The 19256-nt window shown below is 41.7% G+C and overlaps 1 protein-coding gene across 1 annotated transcript in view; it reads left to right on the top strand.

The window, feature by feature from the left end:
* The window catches only part of Opn5 (opsin 5), a 53986-nt gene that overhangs the window by 24880 nt on the left and 9850 nt on the right, over positions 1-19256 (top strand). The window contains exons 5-6 of the mRNA XM_028887279.1: positions 6158-6399; positions 9548-9605. Of these exons, the coding sequence (XP_028743112.1) occupies positions 6158-6399; positions 9548-9605 (300 nt within the window). The remainder of the gene's footprint in view (positions 1-6157; positions 6400-9547; positions 9606-19256) is intronic.

Raw genomic sequence — 19256 nt, 5'->3', positions numbered from 1 at the left:
TGAAAGTTCAGCTTCCCAGCATGGAGGAGGTACGTTTATCACCATCTCTGGGAGTCATGCTCACTGCCAACTCTGGGAGGCAGTGGGTCTATTCCTCCACCAAGCAGCATGTAGTCCAGAAACCTTTTTTTTTCGTCTGTACTAGCAAAAGCTAAATCTGCCACACAGTGAGTTGCACAGCTTGGAGATGCCTCTGCATAGCTCAGCAGCAGGAATCTGCCATGCTGTACTCAAGCTTGAGTGCCGTAGCGTCTCTGTCCCTTGGCCTGCATGAGAGACACGGACTAGGAAACTGCTCTTGGCTCTGTTTTAGAACCCCCTTTTAAAGATTTCTCAGGTTTTAGGTGGAAATTCTTGCTCCATGTTGGAACACCAGACGTAGGCAGAAGTCTCTTGGTCCTGTCTGGCCCCACAGTCTGGACAAATCTCTCCCACCCTCAGTCCTGCAGCTGCTTATAAAAGGATTATACAGAGGTTTAAATTAATTGCAAACTGTGTGGCCTATGATTTCAGCTTCTGGCCAGCTAGCTCTTTCATGTAAATTAACCTGTTTCTATTCATCTATATGTTACCATGTGGCCGTGGCATTACCGGTCTGCTGGCATCTTACTGCTCCTTGGGCAGTGGAGGACTGGCATCTCTCTTCCTGCCTGTCTCTCCCCTATATCTCAGCTTCAATTTCCAGCCTCCTTCTAAGCTGCCTTGCCATAGGTCAAAGCAGCTTATTTATTAACCAATGGGAACAACATATATTCACAGTATACAGAAAGCTTTCCCACAGCAGACCTGCTTCTGTTGTTGAATGATTTAAGCTCTAAGAATGTAGCCAGAGAGCACAGGTATCCTTACTCATGTTTTTACATATGTGTGAGGGAACAGAGGGACAAAAAGCTATGGCACTATGCAACAGTCAGGTTCCCCACCTTTTTACTTATTTTCTTCCCCCTCCTCTTCCCCCCTACTTCTTACTGTTTTTCTTCTTCTTCTTCTTCAAGAATATACTGTATAGTATAAGCTGGCCTGGAACTCACTCTGAAACCAGTACTGGCCTTGAACTCATGGCCATCCTCCTGCCTCTGCCTCCTGAGTGCTAGGGTCACTGATATGCATTCATACTGGCTTTTTACTTTGATAATATCATTTAGTAGCAAGCGTACTCTCTCATGGAAGGCAGCTGTCTCAGAAATGGCATTATTCTCTTTTAATCTGATTTTCACTGGTTGTGGGCAAATCCATATACTTGCTAAGTAGATCTATGATAACATATTTCAGTCTTTTCATCCATCCCATACTTAGGTCAATCTCACACTCTCCTGCAGGGGGCAGGACCCTCTACTACCCCCTTTTCTTGGTGCACTGATTTTACCGTGGTCACTGACTTAGCATTGCTATCACTTGTTTGGTGATGTAATTCCAACAGTGATGTTCATTCCATCTCCTTGGCCCTTCTTTCAGGCTTTTCCTTTCACATCAATTCAGTGGCCTCCTCCCATCGATTTCATTATTCAGTGAAGCATGCAGCCGAAGCCTGACTCAGATCTGGGCAAAGGAGCTTGGTGGGAGGAAGTGGACTCCTGGAATGGCTGTGCACAGGGCAACAGGGTTTTTGTTCTTCTTAGAGACAGTGGTTGAGACCATGGAGAGACACAGTATCTCATAGCCAAGGACTCTGCATCCTTCCACCAGGTCCCTCACACTGAGAGGATGGGACCTCCCTCCTTAGAACCCTTGCTTGCTCTGATGATGCAGAGGCATGTATCAATTCAAATATTTAAGCTCATCCCCATTACCTTATGATTGTGTTAACTAGTTAGTTCACTGGCATTGAGCACACGTAGGCGACATTACTTTGTAACACTTACTGCCAACTTGAACTAGAGCTGGGGAATACTGACATCCTTGGGTCTTCTGCAGCAAGACTTATTTAAAATGAACCGAGTTGCAGATGTGTGATTCTTTTGTACAAGCTAAACACGAATCCTGTGAATTTCCTCCCACAAAACTGTCTAATTTAAGAACTGGAGGTTTTAGTGCTTTGTCAGTGAACCAAGAGACAGTGACGGGAGTGAAGTCATTAAAAAATAAACAAGCTAAGAAGGGTGATGGGTGCTGAGGCCTCTGTTATCACTGGCTTAAGGATATCTGGGAAATAAATATTGGAAAATTGAAATGAGATTGAATTGGGTTAAATGAGGGCTGAACGGATGAAAAGTTTAAGCCCAGTCTAAGCTTTGGAAAAATGTCACGACAGTTTCAGAAAGTGTGTGGCAAATATATTAGAAAAGCTTAGACATTAATTTAGGTTTTTTTTTTTTTTTTTTTGGTGTGTGTGTGCCCATATTTGTCACATTGCATATATGGATGTCAAAAGACAGCTTGCAAGAAGGGGTTCCTCTCCTTCTCCCACATGAGTTCCTGGGATCAAACTCAGGTTGTCCAGCTTGGTGGCTTTACTTTGCTCTGTGAATTATCTCACTGGCCCAGACATAGTATCTAAATGATTGATGTTTTATGTAATCTAATTTAAAATGAGGCCAAAGGAAATGGATTTGCCTCATTTTGACTTTGCATGCACACACAAGCACCACCCTTTCCACACATCTCATCCTAACACTTTCTCTCTGTGTTAGACTTGATTTCTCCTGATTGTGCTTTATTCTGAAGCCAGAAGCACCATAGTACTTAATTGGCTGTGTAAAAACAAAACAAAACAAAAAACCCCAAAAAACAAAAACAAAACCGAAAAAACCAAAACCCAAAAAACAAAACAATAACCCCACAGTATATCCAGGTCTTCTGTATCTTTTAAGAAAGGATAACATAGCACAAATGTTATAAACCTCTCTTGTTCCTCTTGAAATTCCCATAAAAGTAGAAAATATTATGGGCTTTGTGAGAAGTCATTTTTTTGTCAATGACTTTGGCAGCAGCACAGAAAATGGCTTTTGAGATGGCATAAAATCATCCTATGACTCACCCTCGCATCCCAGATGGGGGCTATCCAGCTGCTAACACAAGCCTTATTCATGTCACTAATGTTTATCTGGGCATTTAGGAAAAAAGAGGCCTCACTGTGCGCCTCGGGGCACCTACTCTTTACAAACAAAAGTCCCACAAAACCAAACAGAAAGAACTCCTGTGTATGTTTCTGTGGAATGATGGAAAAGCAAGTTGAGAGAGAGAGGCGGGGTGTTTAGTCAGAATGGGTTAGAAGTGTTGAGCACAGAAGAGAAGTTTTTGTTTTTTTTTCTTTTTTTTTTTTTTTGGTTTTTCGAGACAGGGTTTCTCTGTGTAGCTTTGCGCCTTTCCTGGAACTCGCTTTGGAGACCAGGCTGGCCTCGAACTCACAGAGATCCGCCTGGCTCTGCCTCCCGAGTGCTGGGATTAAAGGCGTGCGCCACCACCGCCCGGCCAGAAGAGAAGTTTTAGCTTAAGATGCTGAAGTATGGTTGCAGGCCCTGGAGCAGGAGTCTTGGCTACTTTGGTTCATCTATTGGGGATTCACAGTCTCCGAAGAGTGGAACAAACAGCGTTACTGAGGTTTTTCTTGCCTGCCATTAGTTTTGAAGATGAGTTTTGAAATTCTTTTTTAAAAAGATTATTTTTTTTTGATCATGTGTATGTGTATACATCTATGTGTGGATATGTGCAGCTGAGTACAGGTACCTGCAGTGATCAGAAGAGGCACTGGATTCTTTGGAGCTGGAGTTACAAGTGGTTGTGAGTGAAAGCACAGGCTACTCTCAACATAGATCCATCTCTGTCTCTTCAGCCTCCTGAGCCTTGAAATTCTTGAGTGAAGTTCTGTACCCTCAGAACATATTTTGCAGCTCCCTCTCTCTCTCTCTCTCTCTCTCTCTCTCTCTCTCTCTCTCTCTCTCTCTGTTTGTGTCTTTGTGTGTGTGTTTCTGGGAATGGAGCACATGCTAAGCAAGTTCCTTATCACCAAACTCAGCCTCATGCTTCATTCTTACATATCTCACAAAGGTACGTTTCCATGGCAACTCATCTCACATCCATGCTGCTCTCTAGGTTACAGACAGACAAGCTTTGGATCATTCCCATAGTAGTTATGCTCCTACTAATTCATATGGAAATGCACATACATCTGTATGTGCTCAAACAAGACACATGCACATAAGCGTTATTATCAGAAAAATAACATCCAGCTGTGCCACTGAAACAAAAGAGCCTCTATAAATATTTTTAACATGTTTGTACAACATATTGGTTCTCAAGCCTCTTCATAGCACATCATGACCAGGACATCGGGAGCAGTTGTTATCTTTTTAAGTCAAATGATGGGAGACAGAAGCAATGAGACCTTTGTTAGCACATCTTCCCTAGATCTGAGGATGCTCAGAGATAAAAAGTGAGCATCACTGAATCTCAAAGATGAATCTGATGAAGAGCCTCATTCTGTTTTTGTAATCAGGTGATTTTAGCACTCCTATTGGTCAGTCAGATCTGAGTCGTGTGCTACCCATTATGCCAACTTCATAAAACCAGGAGGGGGAGAGGTGCTGGGAATTCTAAAGTTGAAGATGCACCAAGAAAGTGAAAATGAATGCAGCCAAACAAAAGGGGAAGCATACCAACGTGCTGATTTAAATATAGTTTCATTATTTATCTCAGTGGAAGAACAGCAGTGTAAGAACGCTTAGAAGTTAGTAATGCTCTCTTTCAAGTGGAGCCTGAAATAGCTCACTTAAAATAAAAGCCAGAGCCTGGACCTCATCGTCTGGTGTTAGTCCTCTCATGGAAAATCTTATTTCTTGTTTAGGCATTTGTCTAAACAAATCTGTTAAGAGTGGGGATTCTAAGTGGGCATGGTGTGTTTGCTTTTCTTTTCTGTGTCCTCCACACAAAACACAGATTCTTAATACTGCTTGTTGGCTGAATGGACCAACAGTGGTCTGTCTCTGCTGTTTTCTCCAGGCAGTTTCTTCCTACAGGTTAATCTTCCATGTTTCTGCTCATAAACCTCTGAGAGCTGCATGTGGGGCTAAAACTCAGTAATACGTTTTCACAAAACCCTGAACATGTGTGTATTCTCTGCCCTCCTGACCTTACCTCCCTGTGCAGCTTCCTCACGTCCACACAACTTCCTCATTTGCAGATGTACAAACTCCACTCATACATGGGGCGCTGTCCCCAGAGCTTTTCCCATTTCTGTCTCTCCAACTTGCCCAAGTCAGGGTCTCTGCAACACTCTTCACTAAGCTCTTACTTATTCCAGTAGGAAACAAACTTGCTCTCCTCTGAGCTGGCGTCAAAACCATATCCAGTTGTGTTGTGTTCTGCTGTTTATTGTGCTCTAGAGGGAGACAATTCAGGAACTGGGGCATGCTGGGATGTCCCACAGCACTCAGTTTAAGTGTCTTGTCCAAAGCGTTTGCTAAAATTGTTTGTTTACTTGAACTAAAATAACTTGTTAGGATCAGCAGCTATAGGGTACTCGTTAGGGTGACACTATTAAAGGGACTGAGTTTGGGGTCGTGAAAACTCGTGAGGGTGTTTTAAATTGTATTTCTAATTATTCTATGGCCTGAACATTAAGAGATTATTTTAATTTTGTGAGAGAAAATCACTTTCCATATTGCTTTGGGTGAAGCTCCCCAAACTCTTTTTGTGGGAAATTTCTGTGACCTGAGCCTCAAACTTGTGAAAAACTTGGACCAGAAGAAACAACATTTAATAAAAATCTCTGAAGAAAGCACACACTTGAATTTCAAACCAGGGCAACACTTCTCAGTTTCCTGAGGCAAATGGAAATGATTTAAGGTTTCATCAAGATGAACTTATTTTCTGTGAGGTCTTTAAGTGAATGTGGGCTGAGAACTCCAGCAAGCTGAAGAGAACTGGCATCATTTTATTATGATCTCTTGCCCCAAATGTAGGCAAAATCTGACAGCTATTGTAGGGTTACATTTTGGGTCTTTGGGTACATTCAAATTCTAAAGTGGACAGTGGACAGGATGTGGCAAATGGGATAAAGAATTGTGCCAAGTTCTCAGAAGTCATTGGGAAGCAATCTCTGTGACCGAAAAGGGACTTTTTCGGAGTGAAGGGCTTGCCCCTCCTTCACGCCTGTCACTCACTCTGGATTGCTCATGAATTCTCTTGACCCCGCTGTCTCTCACTTGCCCTGTGTCAGGTGGCGATGCTGATCTGTGCTGGCTTCCTGGTTGCCTGGATTCCCTATGCGGTGGTCTCCGTGTGGTCAGCTTTTGGAAGGCCAGACTCCATTCCCATACAGCTCTCCGTGGTGCCGACTCTTCTTGCCAAATCTGCGGCAATGTACAATCCGATCATCTACCAGGTCATCGATTACAGATTTGCCTGCTGCCAGACTGGTCGCTTGAGAGCAACGAAGAAGAAGTCTTTGGGAGACTTTAGGTAGAATTCAGAAGCTGGAAATGAATTGCATGTTCTTGGGCTTAAAATGCTTGGCAGTTGAAGCAGACACTTGGGTTGAAGCTGAGTTCCCAAAGAGCTGGGTTAGGAGGACTTTGTTTTCAGTTCATCACAATTTCTAAAACCAAGTCATCAGATGTATATGGGCTAGATGACGAGCAGAGAGGCATTCCATTTTTGATCCTGGAGCCACCAGAGGCCAGGCTGCATGTATTGGAGCAATCACTAAGTATCAGTGGTTGTGAACTTCCTTTGGGGGGTGGGGATTAAATCCATATCAGTCCGGGAGCACCATTCTACGTGGCAGCAATAAATTCTTGTGAAAGAATTATTGGCCACTGTTGTTTGGGGGTACCAGCGCTCTTAGCTAAAATCAAGGGGCTGAGGCAGAAGTGAGGGAGCAGGGTGATGAGCCCGTTCCCTTCTCCTTGTTTCCTCTGTCAGGCTTTTTTAGTTATGTTCTGAGGGAGAGAAGTCATTCTTTCTCTGTGCCCGTGAAGGAATGGGTTCAAGGACAGTGAAGGCTGGGGGGGGGGGGGCGCTCACCTTTACACAGGCAAAAGGCAGCAGGCTAGGAACTGTCACTTAAACATCGGCCTTTGTCATCGATGCTGCTTCTGCTTCACAGAGTACAACAGAGTCTGAGACTCCAGAATTGTCTTTTCCTAAAGGCCCAATACTCAGAGTGAGTAAAGAGCTAGGATTGTAGGGGTGGGGTTCTCCTGCGTCTATTCAGAGCCCGGCTTTGGGTAGAAGGTAGAAAATGCATATTAAGTCCTGTCTAGACTGAGGAGGGAGGCAAGGCTTCAGGGTCTCCGGTCCTCTTCAGTTATTACCTGGAGACCAGGTATTATTCAACACTTCTTTCCTTTACTAATGGGTATTAGAGAAAGATCATCATGAAGACACGGAATTTTGCCTTCTGATGCTCTGCCTTACAGCTCTTCTGAACTTTGCTTTTTTTTTTTTTTTTTTTTTTTTTTACTCTATGAGTACATGATCAAATAAAAATAATCATGAAATTTATAATTTAACGACAATATTGTCATTGTTGCTGTGACAAAGGGACAGGATCTACAATTTGAGACAGAAAAGTAGTGCTTAAGACAGTGGTTTATAGTAGTTCAACTTTTGAGGGGCGTATTAGTTGCTTAGAGCCTCAGATGAGCTGATAATAGGAAGTTCTAGCAACTGAACCAAAGGGTGTATGGGAAAGGCCTTGTGACAAATGTGGGTGGCCTTTCACACTGGTGATAGTGGAAGTCATCTCTTTGGAAATGAGTAGTTAAACGCTAACATCCGTCTCCTTAGGGGGTAGTAAAGCGTTGTCCTTATCAGCTACTGATTCTTTGTTGTGAATACAGGTAGGGAGAGTAATTTTCACAGAGAATTCTGGGAGAACGCAATGGGACATTTCTTTATTTAAAAATGATGACGTGACAGGGATGGCTGGAGGCACACTTTGCTTAGAATGTTGCCTTGGACCGGCTCTGCAATTTGCACGTTTACTCGCAAGTGTGAGCAGTGCATAGATATTCAACATCCAGCAAGAGAAAGAGGGAGAGGAAGAGACTTTGGAGTCTAAGCCTTTAGAAAACTCAGTCAGGCAAGAGACAGCTCGGTTCACTTGTTCTCATGAAACATTTATGCGGAATACAGGGACTGCTTTTCTGAAGAGGACAAGGACTCTCCCATGTTCCTCAAGTTTCTGCTTCTTCTGGGGAAGCTGGCATCAGGGCTGCAGCGGTGAGGAGACCTTGGGTTCCACAGGCTGGAGTGGAGCTGTGTAGGCTTTAGAAGGGTCTGCTCCAGAGGACTGCACAAGGGTGGAAGGCATCTCTCAGCGTTTCTCTGATGAATAAAGAGAACAAAATCATTTCTTGTTTATCTTTGTTGTTGTTAAGAGACAAAGTGCTTCTCGGGTGAGGTGAAGGGATGTGAAGCCAGTTCAGAACAAGTCAGTGGACTGAAATGGGATTAACCGATGATATCTTTGCTCTTCTGTTTCTGAGAGCTGAAATGTATTGGCTTTGAAGAAGAAAAAAAAATTGAATTCCAACGGAAAAGCTACTGTGTAGAATACGAGCATATGAAAATAAATTTTGAGTTAATTTTAACAGTCCTAGAAAAGTAAACCTCAACCTTCCACAGCCAAGTTCCCTGAAGTTTTGGCAGAAGGTAACGAGCCAGACAACAAACACAAAAGACCCCAGAATTCCACACATAGAGAAGACTCCTATTTGGAATGGCACTGCACTCCTCATTTGGGTGTCGAGATGGAGTCTCTTGTGGATGTGTGACTGAGATATCTCAGGAACTCTGAAAACTCCATCAGCAGAGATTGGCTATTCAATGGTCCAGGCTATTCAACCATTTGGCGGAATCACTTTCCCAGGTGGTTCTCATCACAGCCATCTTTGAAAGCAGAGGCCGAGAAAGGAAAATATTGGTGATGGAGGGCAGAGTTATAGCTCTTCATCTCAGCCTCCATGGAGACCTACGAGGTCATCTGAGGCTGATGACGGGGAAAGAGACTTCCATTGCTTGGGTAGAAAACAATGTCCAAAGACTCACTGGGCTGTGCTATAAAGGACAGACACATTTCTCATTTCTAATACGTTAGAAGATGAAGCCCAGGGAAACCCATACCCCAAGTTCTGGGATGGCTCTTAAGCATTCGCTCTCCCTGACTGCCCTAGTTTACAACCTGCCTCTGCAGGGCTCCAATGAATGACTGCAAGAAAGTACAGATTTCACGGGATTTTATGGAATTTGTGGTAAAGAAGCAGCCTGCATGCAGAAAGCTTTGCCCAAGAGACTTTTTTTTTTCATTTTGAATATTCTGGAGTTTTAGTTTTCTTCTTTTTTGAAAATTTGAAGTTTTTCGTGCCTAGCCTTTTTTTTACAAGTTGTTTTTGTTTCTTTTTCTATTGCTTGATATAAAATCGCTTTTCTTTAACATCTGAAAATTTTATAGATGTATACAATATATCTAGATCACATCTATGCTCTCCTACCCCAGGCTTCTCTGAACCAGTAGTGATGGTAGTTCAGTTGACATGATAACATACTCAGGAGTGTATGGATGTGTGTATCTAGATGTATTTCCTTGTCTCTTCTCTGTTTCTAGGCTGCACACTGTAACCGCAGTCAGGAAGTCTTCTGCCGTGCTGGAAATCCATCAAGAGGTATGAAGATGGACACAGCATCACTCATGGACACACTTACTCACATGCTTGCCTTTCCACTGTTCCTAACATTCAGTCGTGGCTTCACTCTTGTCTTTAAATTATATTTTTATATTTTGTATATTCCCCTTCTTTCTCTTGAAGCCAGGGTTTGTTGGGAAATTGCAAATGGAAACTAGGCTAGGACTTGCTGAATATTAGGAAGGAAATCCCTGATACTCTCTTTTCCTTATGCCAAACCTATCCCACACCAAGTAGGATTTGCCTAAGACATTAAGAAAAAAATGTTTACAAGTTTTATTTTTAGGGTATTGTTTTGCTTATACCATCATGATATCTTCTTTATCATCGTCATCATCATCATCATCAGTCTTCATCACCTTCATAATTTCTGAGTGTAGGACCAGGCATGGTGTGCCTGTGGTTCACCTAGGCACCTGATCACTGGGACAGTGTGGGGCCATGGTTACTTGGTAGGCACTAGATTCTCACAGCTCTTCTCTTCTATGCTGGCTGAGGGTCGAACTCTATGCTGTTGGTGATTGGAAGGAGTCCTCAAGGGAAATCAGGATTGTCTGACAAACCCTGAATGGTTTTCTTGTATCTTTGAATTTGATTACAAAAATAATTCCCATTGATGGCAGTTTCATTCTCCTGGGTTTTCATTAGGTTCTAGCTAATTATATACAGGGAGTAGGATAGGGCATGACTAGCCATCAGTACCTAAGGAAGGGATTTAGTGGCAGTCCTGTTTGTAAGTACTGTTTCTTTTCTTTGCTTGCTCTTTGTGACCTTAGTTCTTTTTGGTATTGTTCAATTTATCCCCACAAGTATCCTTTGAAACCCAGGGTTAAAGAGTTAATGAGAAGGAAAGATTTCAAAAGCAGACTTGTGTCCTTTAAATGCTAAGGAGACGAATAAGACATGCAAATACTCAACCAGATAGGCACTTGTTTCATCAGTGTCCATCTGATTTTTCTCTCCTTCTCGGGGGAATAGGCCCAAGAAGGTATCCTCCATGCTTGTGTGTTCTGTCTACCACCAAGTCTACTGTGAACATAGCCTTGTTTGTCAACCTTCTTTCTACTCTTTCGATAACTGCTAGAGAGAAAAGCAAGAAGTGAGTGGCCTCTCCCCTGCACTGATGATCTATTTACTCCTTGCATTTGAAGGTTTATAGAGAACCAGCCACTCCTTCAAAGGCTCAGCCCTCTGAGTTTATTTTCCTTGAGGGTTGCAGTAGGGATGAAGGAGGAGTTTGTGCAAGTAGTTGGCTTAGGATAAGTGTTGAGAAGATACAACAAAAGAGCTGTGTGATTAAAGCAAAAGTTAGCATCTCTCTCTGGGACTTAGAGCTACTAAGTTGGGATTTGAGCAAGGACACAATTGTCATTAGAAGGGAGAGGCAAGCTGCTCATAGACAGATGTGTAATTATAGAGACATGAGGGTGAGGAATCTAGATGGAGGGGGCCAGAGGTTTAGAGCACAGATCCAGACTGCCTAGTAGTTTGCAACCTAACTCTATGCTTCTGGCAAGCTTGCAAAATGGGGAAAAGAAACAATATCAAAGGGTTGTTGTGAGGTGTAGATGAGTGACTATGAAAAAGCTACTCAGCACTCTACCTATTAGTGAGGATGCACTCCCAACATACAAATAACAGCTCTTTCTATTAAAGTAGGTGGCAATGCTCAGTAGAAAGGTGGGCAAGAGTTGTTCTGCACAAACCCATTGGGAAGTTACGGTGTTTGCAATGTCTAGAATGACCAGTCTGGTGGTATGGTGGAGGGTGGATTTCTTGGTGAGGATGGAGGGTCATGACTATACATTCTCACACTTATTGGAGACTTTGTAAAGGAAGTACAATTTATGAAATCCTGGATGAAGGGATGGCAGTGGCCCTGGAAATGAAAACAGAGCTTTCAAACGTCTTAAGAAGTAGGAGTCCTTGGCAGTTGATTGCATGGTTGCATGGTGATAGAAGAGTTCTGACGGGCTTTGAGAAATCTGCCTGGGAAATAGTATGGATAGAGAAAGAGTGTTGATTTCAAAAGACCCCAAAGGATTAAAGCAAAGGAGGTGTTTGGAGGAGGTGATGTTTAGATGAGGGGGAGGGGGAGACTGCAGAGGTGAGTCCACTCAGTCTAGTGTAGTCTAACAGTGAAAGCTAACATTGACCTTTACAGGAGTCCCTAAACATAGCGTGCACACTCTCATTTATTAACTAACTAAACTGTGGACTTTAGCACAGGTTTAAAGAGCATGTACAAACCAAGATTAGCAGAGTGAGGAGGGAAAATAGAGTTTAAATATTAGGAGCTTTGGGGAAAGATCCTAGTGTTAGTTTCTCCTACCATTTTGAAATATATGATTTAAATCCTCTGTGCTCTAAGTCCATGAGCTCCTGCTAGCTCGGGTCAGCTGTCTCTGTGGGTTTCCCCATCATGATCTTGACCCCCCCCATATAATCCTTCCTCCCTTTCTTTGCCAGTCCTCACTTTAAATTGCCTTCTTTCTATGGGCAGCCATTTAAATGTAGCTTATTCCATTAAAAAAAGAATGGATAAATGAATTTGTGAGAAGAGATTGAGAGCTTAAATGCCCTATGAAGTTGAAAATTTGATTTCATTTCAACTATTTTCAGAGGAAGGCAGCTGGGATATATCTTGTAGTAAAACTCTATTTGATCAACCAAATGCAATTTTCTTAAGACTCAAACATTAAACTTATTTACAACTTGGTTAGTAACTGCATACTTCATTCCATCTACTTTTTCCTTTAAAAAACACCATGCTCTTTGATAATCTATAGTGATGTGAACCAGATTCTGAAGAGCAATAGACAGTCAAGGAACATGAGGAAGGAAAAATGGCAGCAAGTTCTCTTAAGTGTTGGGAAGGGCTAGAAGGTGCCATCATGCATCAAAAGACCAGAGGGCATTCAGTGAAGATATGTAGGAAAAGGCTAGTATGCAGCATTCATCAGCTTTGGATTCATAATTATTTTAGTTGTGATGGAGCCAGGTCTCATTGTCCAAAGGGTTAAAGTGGTGACCATTATTCATTCCACTTTACTTTTGATTAATGCATATTCATCGTGCATATTAATGGAGTTCAATCTGATATGCCTATATATATATATATATATATACACATATGTACACACATATTTATACAACAAGCAGTGACAAATCTTACCTCTTCCCCTTCTCAATTGCTAATTATCACTGTTTTGTTTTCAGGTCCACTTTTCTCTTAACTTTCACACATGAAAGATTATTTAAATTATTTAACTCAATGTAATATACACCAGTTGTAGCTATTTTGTTGCAAGTGATGGAATATCTATCTTCTCTATGGTTAAATAATATTCCATATGCACACCATACCCCTTCTCATATACTGTCTTTCTCCATTCATCTGTCTACAGGTATCTAGGTCACTTCCATTTTAGGAAATGGTAAATAGCTTTCATGCTTCTGGTGAAAATTGGCAAAAGGCAATAGGGAATTCAGTAAGAAAACATCTTCAAAAGTATGTTCTCAGTCAGCATGAACAGCCTAAAACTTCAAGGCATTAGTGTACTCCCTAGATAAAACCCTTGCTCACCACTGTGACTCTTGTGAAATTGAATGTTTTGCTTTTGAAGGATTGTACTACTTTCAACGTGTGTGTATTCACAGGTCGTAGTAATGGGTAGAATAATTCTTGAAATTATTCTACTGCATAGGTTTGAATCTTAAGTGACTTTTCTCAGGTATGTGAAATATCTGTTCCTTATCTCTGATCTCTGCTGATCATGTCTTAAGTACACCATGATATTTGCAGTAGATAGATGTTTATTACATAAAACATAGCTGAGAGAAAAAACACTCCACACTGTACAAGGATTTCATTGGTTCTGTTTTGTTTTGGTTTCAACGTTGGCCAACTCTACCCACATAAATATTACATTGGCTCATTCACTCTAGCCAGGAGTTTTTATTATGTGTTTGCAATATACAGTGACCTAAAGGTTTTGGGAAATATAAAAGAAGGAGAGTGTGTGTTTTCATTCTCTTAGGAATTGAGTGTCAGCATCAGAAAATATTGCCAACTCTCTGTATGTTTATATAGCATCTTTATCTCTCTATATGTCTATATTATCTATATCTGTGTCATCTTAACAAAAGGTCACAACTGTAGTAGTTTCATCAGAGTTTGATATTTGAACTTCATGAATTATCTATGTTCTGGGGAAGAAAACTAATTTATGGATTTTTTTTCTGGAAAACAGATAAAGTATAGGAAACAGAGCATAGGAGTTTATAGCACAGTTTGGGAATTGGCCTTATGTAATACCAAACACATGTCACCCAGGAGATATGTGGGTAAATGACCTTATTTCTCCATGGTCCTCAGTTGTCACAGCTGATGAATAGGGACAGCCTTACATTATTACAATTTATTTAAAATTCATGCAAAGTCTGCAAGGTTATTAGGAACTGTTGGGATCATTGAAAGGATAAAATAAATAGAAGCATCTAGTGTTGTCTTTATTAGAACTACTTAGTCAATCTGCATGAGACTCATAGGGCTATCATGAGGTCTTCTAAATGTGCTAGAGGGTATCTATATCTGTAGATCTAGGAGATTCTCACTCTTCTTGAGAAGGTTAAAAACAACAGGACTCTGTGGAAGCAGCTATTTTTAATCCTTCCACAGGGCATCACTAGTGTTAGGCCTTGGACCAGAGAAGATGTTTCCTTTGTAAGGGACATTTGGGGTACAAGAAGTGCTTCAGAGGAGGCTTTGTTCATTCCAGTAAGAGTCTCCAACAAGGATAAAGGGGTTGTGTGGCATAGTCCTGTGCTGTTGTTCCCTTTAGGGGATGGGTCATGTAGGTGCAGAGTCAATGACACAGACTCTGGGAGAATGTTGAAACCACAAGCTCAGTTTATTCAGAAAGAGGCAAGCATTATATACCCTCCACCCCATCCTGGGGGAAGGTCTGATGAATATGCATCTGCTAGTGTGATATGAGTGCCTCACGTTGGTCCAGGTCATCTCCAGATCATGTCTCAGCTGCTGTTGCTAAGGCCCTTAGGCAGACCCAGGTTGGCTCTCAGAAAATATCACAGAAACAGGTTTGGGCCAGCTGGCCCTCAAGCCTGTTAGGGATGAGTCATCCCACAGGGTTGGACAGTCTTGCCTGGCTCTGATAGAAGACCCATGCTATTCTGGTAAGTTTTGTGCTACCCTGGGCTTTATAGTTAATATGAAACAAACAGACAACAAATGAAAAGCTACCAAACAACAACAAAATATATCAGAGATTGTGTTTGGAGGGCTATGCATGGACTTTAATCTACCAGTCTCTATGACAGTGTGCTTTAAATTCTTGTCACCCCAAATGTCAACAGCACACCCAGGATTTGAGTGCTTCCTAAGAGCTGATTAGAAATGTAGAAACAGGATCATATAATTGACTGATCCAGGATGTGTAACTTAATAAGGATACATGGGTACCCACTGGCATTGGTTAAATCAATGATTCTCTTAAGAACAGCATGGTTCTAAAACTTGTCCCACTGTGTATGTGTGGTGAGGATCAGAACTCACCTGAGCATCTTAGCTGAAAGTCAGGTGTGTAAGAAAGAGAGCTTGTGTGCTGAAAGTGTTTCTGGATCCCAGGGACAAGTGTTCTGTGAGCAGAGCACTTTCTTTAGTGTGTTTCATTAGGACAAAGGGACAGAAGAGCATCAGGTGTCTCAGGAGAACCTTTGTGAAGACCTTTGCAGAAGGCTGTAGGCAGTCTGGTCACCTCACAGAAGCAGGGAAGGGAAGAGTGAGTTGCATGTGTCAGCCTTTTTTTCATAGACAATTTTAACAATGGGGATTATCTACTGCTCCAAGCATTTGTTCAGAAAGGGTATTTTTTCACTTGATACCCAAGGTTATACTTTCCTGGCATTTTCTACTTTGAAAGTGCTATTTGCTTCTATCACTCACCTGATCCACATACACATACTCCCAAATGACCAAAATCTAACTCGTTGGAAGAAGAGTGAAGCATCCGGTCCACTTGGAAAAAAAAAAACAACTAGATTTGCCAGGGGGCAATTTTGACATTTTATGTGTGTAGAGGCAAGTCTATGTGACAGCACAGGCTGATGAAATATTTTAAAGGGTTTGGAGGGGAGAATAATGTCATCAAGGCAGTGAGTTACAGTCCACATTCCCGGAGTGGATTAGTTGGCACCTTTCTCTAAAAAATGCAACCAGGTCTGAGACTTATACAAACACTTTCAAAGGCCCGTGTTGTAGACATTTGCTACCAGTGAAGGATTTGCAAGGTAGCCAAAGGATAATCCTAGCTCGGGTTGAGCCTGAGTGTGAGGTACTTATGAATTTGTTCTCTTAGGATGGGGAAAGAAGCAGACACTCTCACAAAGAGGATACCTCTTCAAACTAGGGAAGATTTTATTCCAGGATGAGAGTACATCCTAGTCCTGTCTTTTAAGCTATTTTCTGTTACCAATATATGGAGGACCTGAGCAGATCTAGAGGTTAGCAGTTGGGTCAGCCTGGGAACTAGACCAGATAGGCACCCATAGAAAAACAGCTGGCGCATAGATGTTCTCAAGAAGAACTAAAGCAGCTGAAGTGTATATGAGCTGTACAAATTTGGTAGGAATTAGAGCGAGAATGGAAATGCATGTCCACATCTGAGAGCCAGCAGGCAAGACTATTTCCCATCCTTTTGGGTTGCAGTGGCTGCTATTGGTCAAGGCTTTGCCAATGAAGACAGGCTTTAGAGGACTCAAAGTTGGTGACTATGTGGGCAGAGGAGGGCAACAACTTGTTCCAGAAAAATATGGAAAAAAGTTAGCTTATAAATGCTGATATACAAAGGTTGCAGGTATAGATTATTTAGATTTATTTTTTAAATACTTGTTTTTGCCTTACTCTCTAGATAAAAACTCTAGCAGTGTTTATTATACCATAAATTAGCAGGCACAGGATCTGTGTGTTATCTCATGCTAGAGAAACAGTAAGTTTCCTTTGAAGTCACACTGATGTATGTTGAGGGTCAGAAATACCTAAATAATTCTGAAGGCTGGGGGTTTTCATTTTGGCCGTCATAGTCAGGTGATAGGTGAGGGAAAGGTGGGAACAATGGAGAGCATTCAGCAGTTTAGTATCTTAGTTTCATTCAGCATTGTCTGGATTTCATTTAACACGGCTCTTAGTTAACCGTTTAGCAATCAATACAAGCAATTTTCAAGTAGAAGAAAATCATTCTTATCAGTGAGGCTGCTGCTGCTGCTTCAGTGTCTCACAAAGAATTTCAGATTAACTTCTTTGTGGCAAAATGACTAAAATCGTAGCAGAAACTATGCTTTCCCAGGCCCACCCCACTGTTTTTACTTCTGGTGACAAATATAGATTACAATTATGGGAAATATGAGGTAGTGAGTCCCAGATGACAGCCTATGTTATATTGATTCAGGCGAGTACACATGGTCATTGGTGCAATCTCATTCCAGTGGGGACACAATTAAAGGCTGTATAAAAGGTTGAAACTCAGAGTGCTCACCAAGTAGAAAATTTCTCCGAGGAAAATATTAACATCTTCAAATTCAGCACCTGCTGTGGTTTAGTCTGGTACAGAAGTCTGCAAACCCCAGCCCTTGGGCCAAATCTGGCTCACTGACTATTTTTTTCAGAAATAAAATTGTATTGGCATGCAACCATTCCTTTCTATATTGCCCATAGATCCTTGTCCTTTTGAATAGTTGAGAGATTCTATGTTGCAAAAGGTTTTCAACCCTTCAACCTTTATCTTAGGTTTCATAAAATATGTACTTTTATACTTTATAGAAAAATCTTTGCCAAGATCTTCTTCATTGTCTTAAAAAACCAGGGGACATTCTTCACTCTCTATCAGAAAATTAAGACATAGAGAATTGGTGTGGTCTGCTCATGGCAGAGCTGTGCTTCCCCTCTCTCGGTCAGCCTGTAGCACCATGCTCTGCTCCGTGACTGACAGAGATTCATCTGCACTTTTTTTCTTTCCATTTGCTTGCTTTAAAATCTTTATCAGTGGCCCTGACAACACTTTCCTCTTTGTGCTGTAGTTACAAATGCACTGGAGAACTAAGAGCTTAAGACCCTGCACACCAAGCTTTAACCGTATGGGATAAGGAATGAGTTGTAGGGGCTGCCGTCACAGTAGAGAATGACTTCAAATAGACAGCATCAGTTGAGTGCTTTCTTTAGAGGAGGTAGGCACAAAACGAGGTGTGCTTCCTGTGTGGAAAGAGGTCATGATGTGGTAGAAAAAACATTAGTAAGTAGATGGTTGCATGGCATCATGGGAGATGCTATGATTGACGTTACCGAGGGATCTGTAAGAATATAAAGGGATTGTTCTGAACCACACGGTGTAGGGAGGAGTTGGGACCAGAGATAATCTTGAAAGAGGAAGTCTCAAGTTAAGAGCTGTTCAGAAATAGTCTTTGAGAGGGTCTTAAAATAAGAGAGTTTTGTGAGGATGAGCACACCACATCAATATTCTAGAACAGTATTTCTGGAGGCCCTACCAAAGTGGGTAGTATCCAGGGAAAGGGGTCATAAAAGTCTTTGAACATCATACCACTGAGGTCAAAAGCTTCCATTGTTCTTAGTTGGTGTGGGAAAGCATAAGTTTTAAGTAAGTTATTTTCAGATTTCCATTTTAGATGACAGACACATTGGTCCTTGTTCTGGCCCAAGCATGGCCCTCTATCAGAATTGCCTGCCAACCTTATTTAACATGTGAATTACCTGGGCCCATTCCACAGTCTGTGGACTGGTATCTGTGTGTCTGTATTCAAGTGAATGTCCTAGCTAATTCTTATACAGTCTATGATTTAGAAATTGATGTCAGTTAAAGACTGATGAAGGCCCAAAGAAGGCCTGTAGGGGAATGATAGTTAAAAATTAAAACTATTTTAGAAGTAAAAATGAACAAGTGTTGACAGTGGGTTGAAGCCTGGGTATCAAAAAAATACCATTTGTTATTTAAAGATTCTAGGCTTCGGTTATTGACATGGAGTAGAATTTCTTCCCCTCCCAATTCACAGACTCCCCCAAGAGCTTCCCTTCTGTTCACTCTGAAATGAAACATGCCAGTCAGCTTGGAAACAAATGCCCAGCTTATTTCCCCAGGATTCAAAACTATGCCCAGAACAGTAGGATGCAATGTGTATTTATACATATTTTCAGTCAAGAGTCTGATACACAAGGTGGCCTGTTCATGAAACTGATTTAGCAAATGTGAAATGGAGTCTGGCACAGGGCAATTCAGTTTAATTAAGAAATCTGTTCTGTGGGCAGATTGTCCACTAAAGAGCCAATGAGGACCTGTTCAGGAACCACCATCATAAAGATGTGCCTCCATGGGAAAGTGTTATTTGACTAATTTTTTTCCCAAAAATTATTCCATACATTTGTTGATCAAATGAAATCCATAGACTACACAGTGCCCCAAGCTCACTGTCATTGAAAGTGGGACAAATGGTCCCCCATATGGGTTCAAGGGATAAGCACAAGGACACAGACTTCTTTGATGGTTCTGAACTGACAGGAGAATAACACAGAGCTTGTCCGAACTCCAGCACAGTCTTAAG

This window comes from Peromyscus leucopus, chromosome 16_21 (assembly GCF_004664715.2).
Source record: "Peromyscus leucopus breed LL Stock chromosome 16_21, UCI_PerLeu_2.1, whole genome shotgun sequence".
NCBI classification, from domain to species: Eukaryota; Metazoa; Chordata; class Mammalia; order Rodentia; family Cricetidae; genus Peromyscus; species Peromyscus leucopus.
This window is presented reverse-complemented; position numbering and strand designations above follow the sequence as displayed.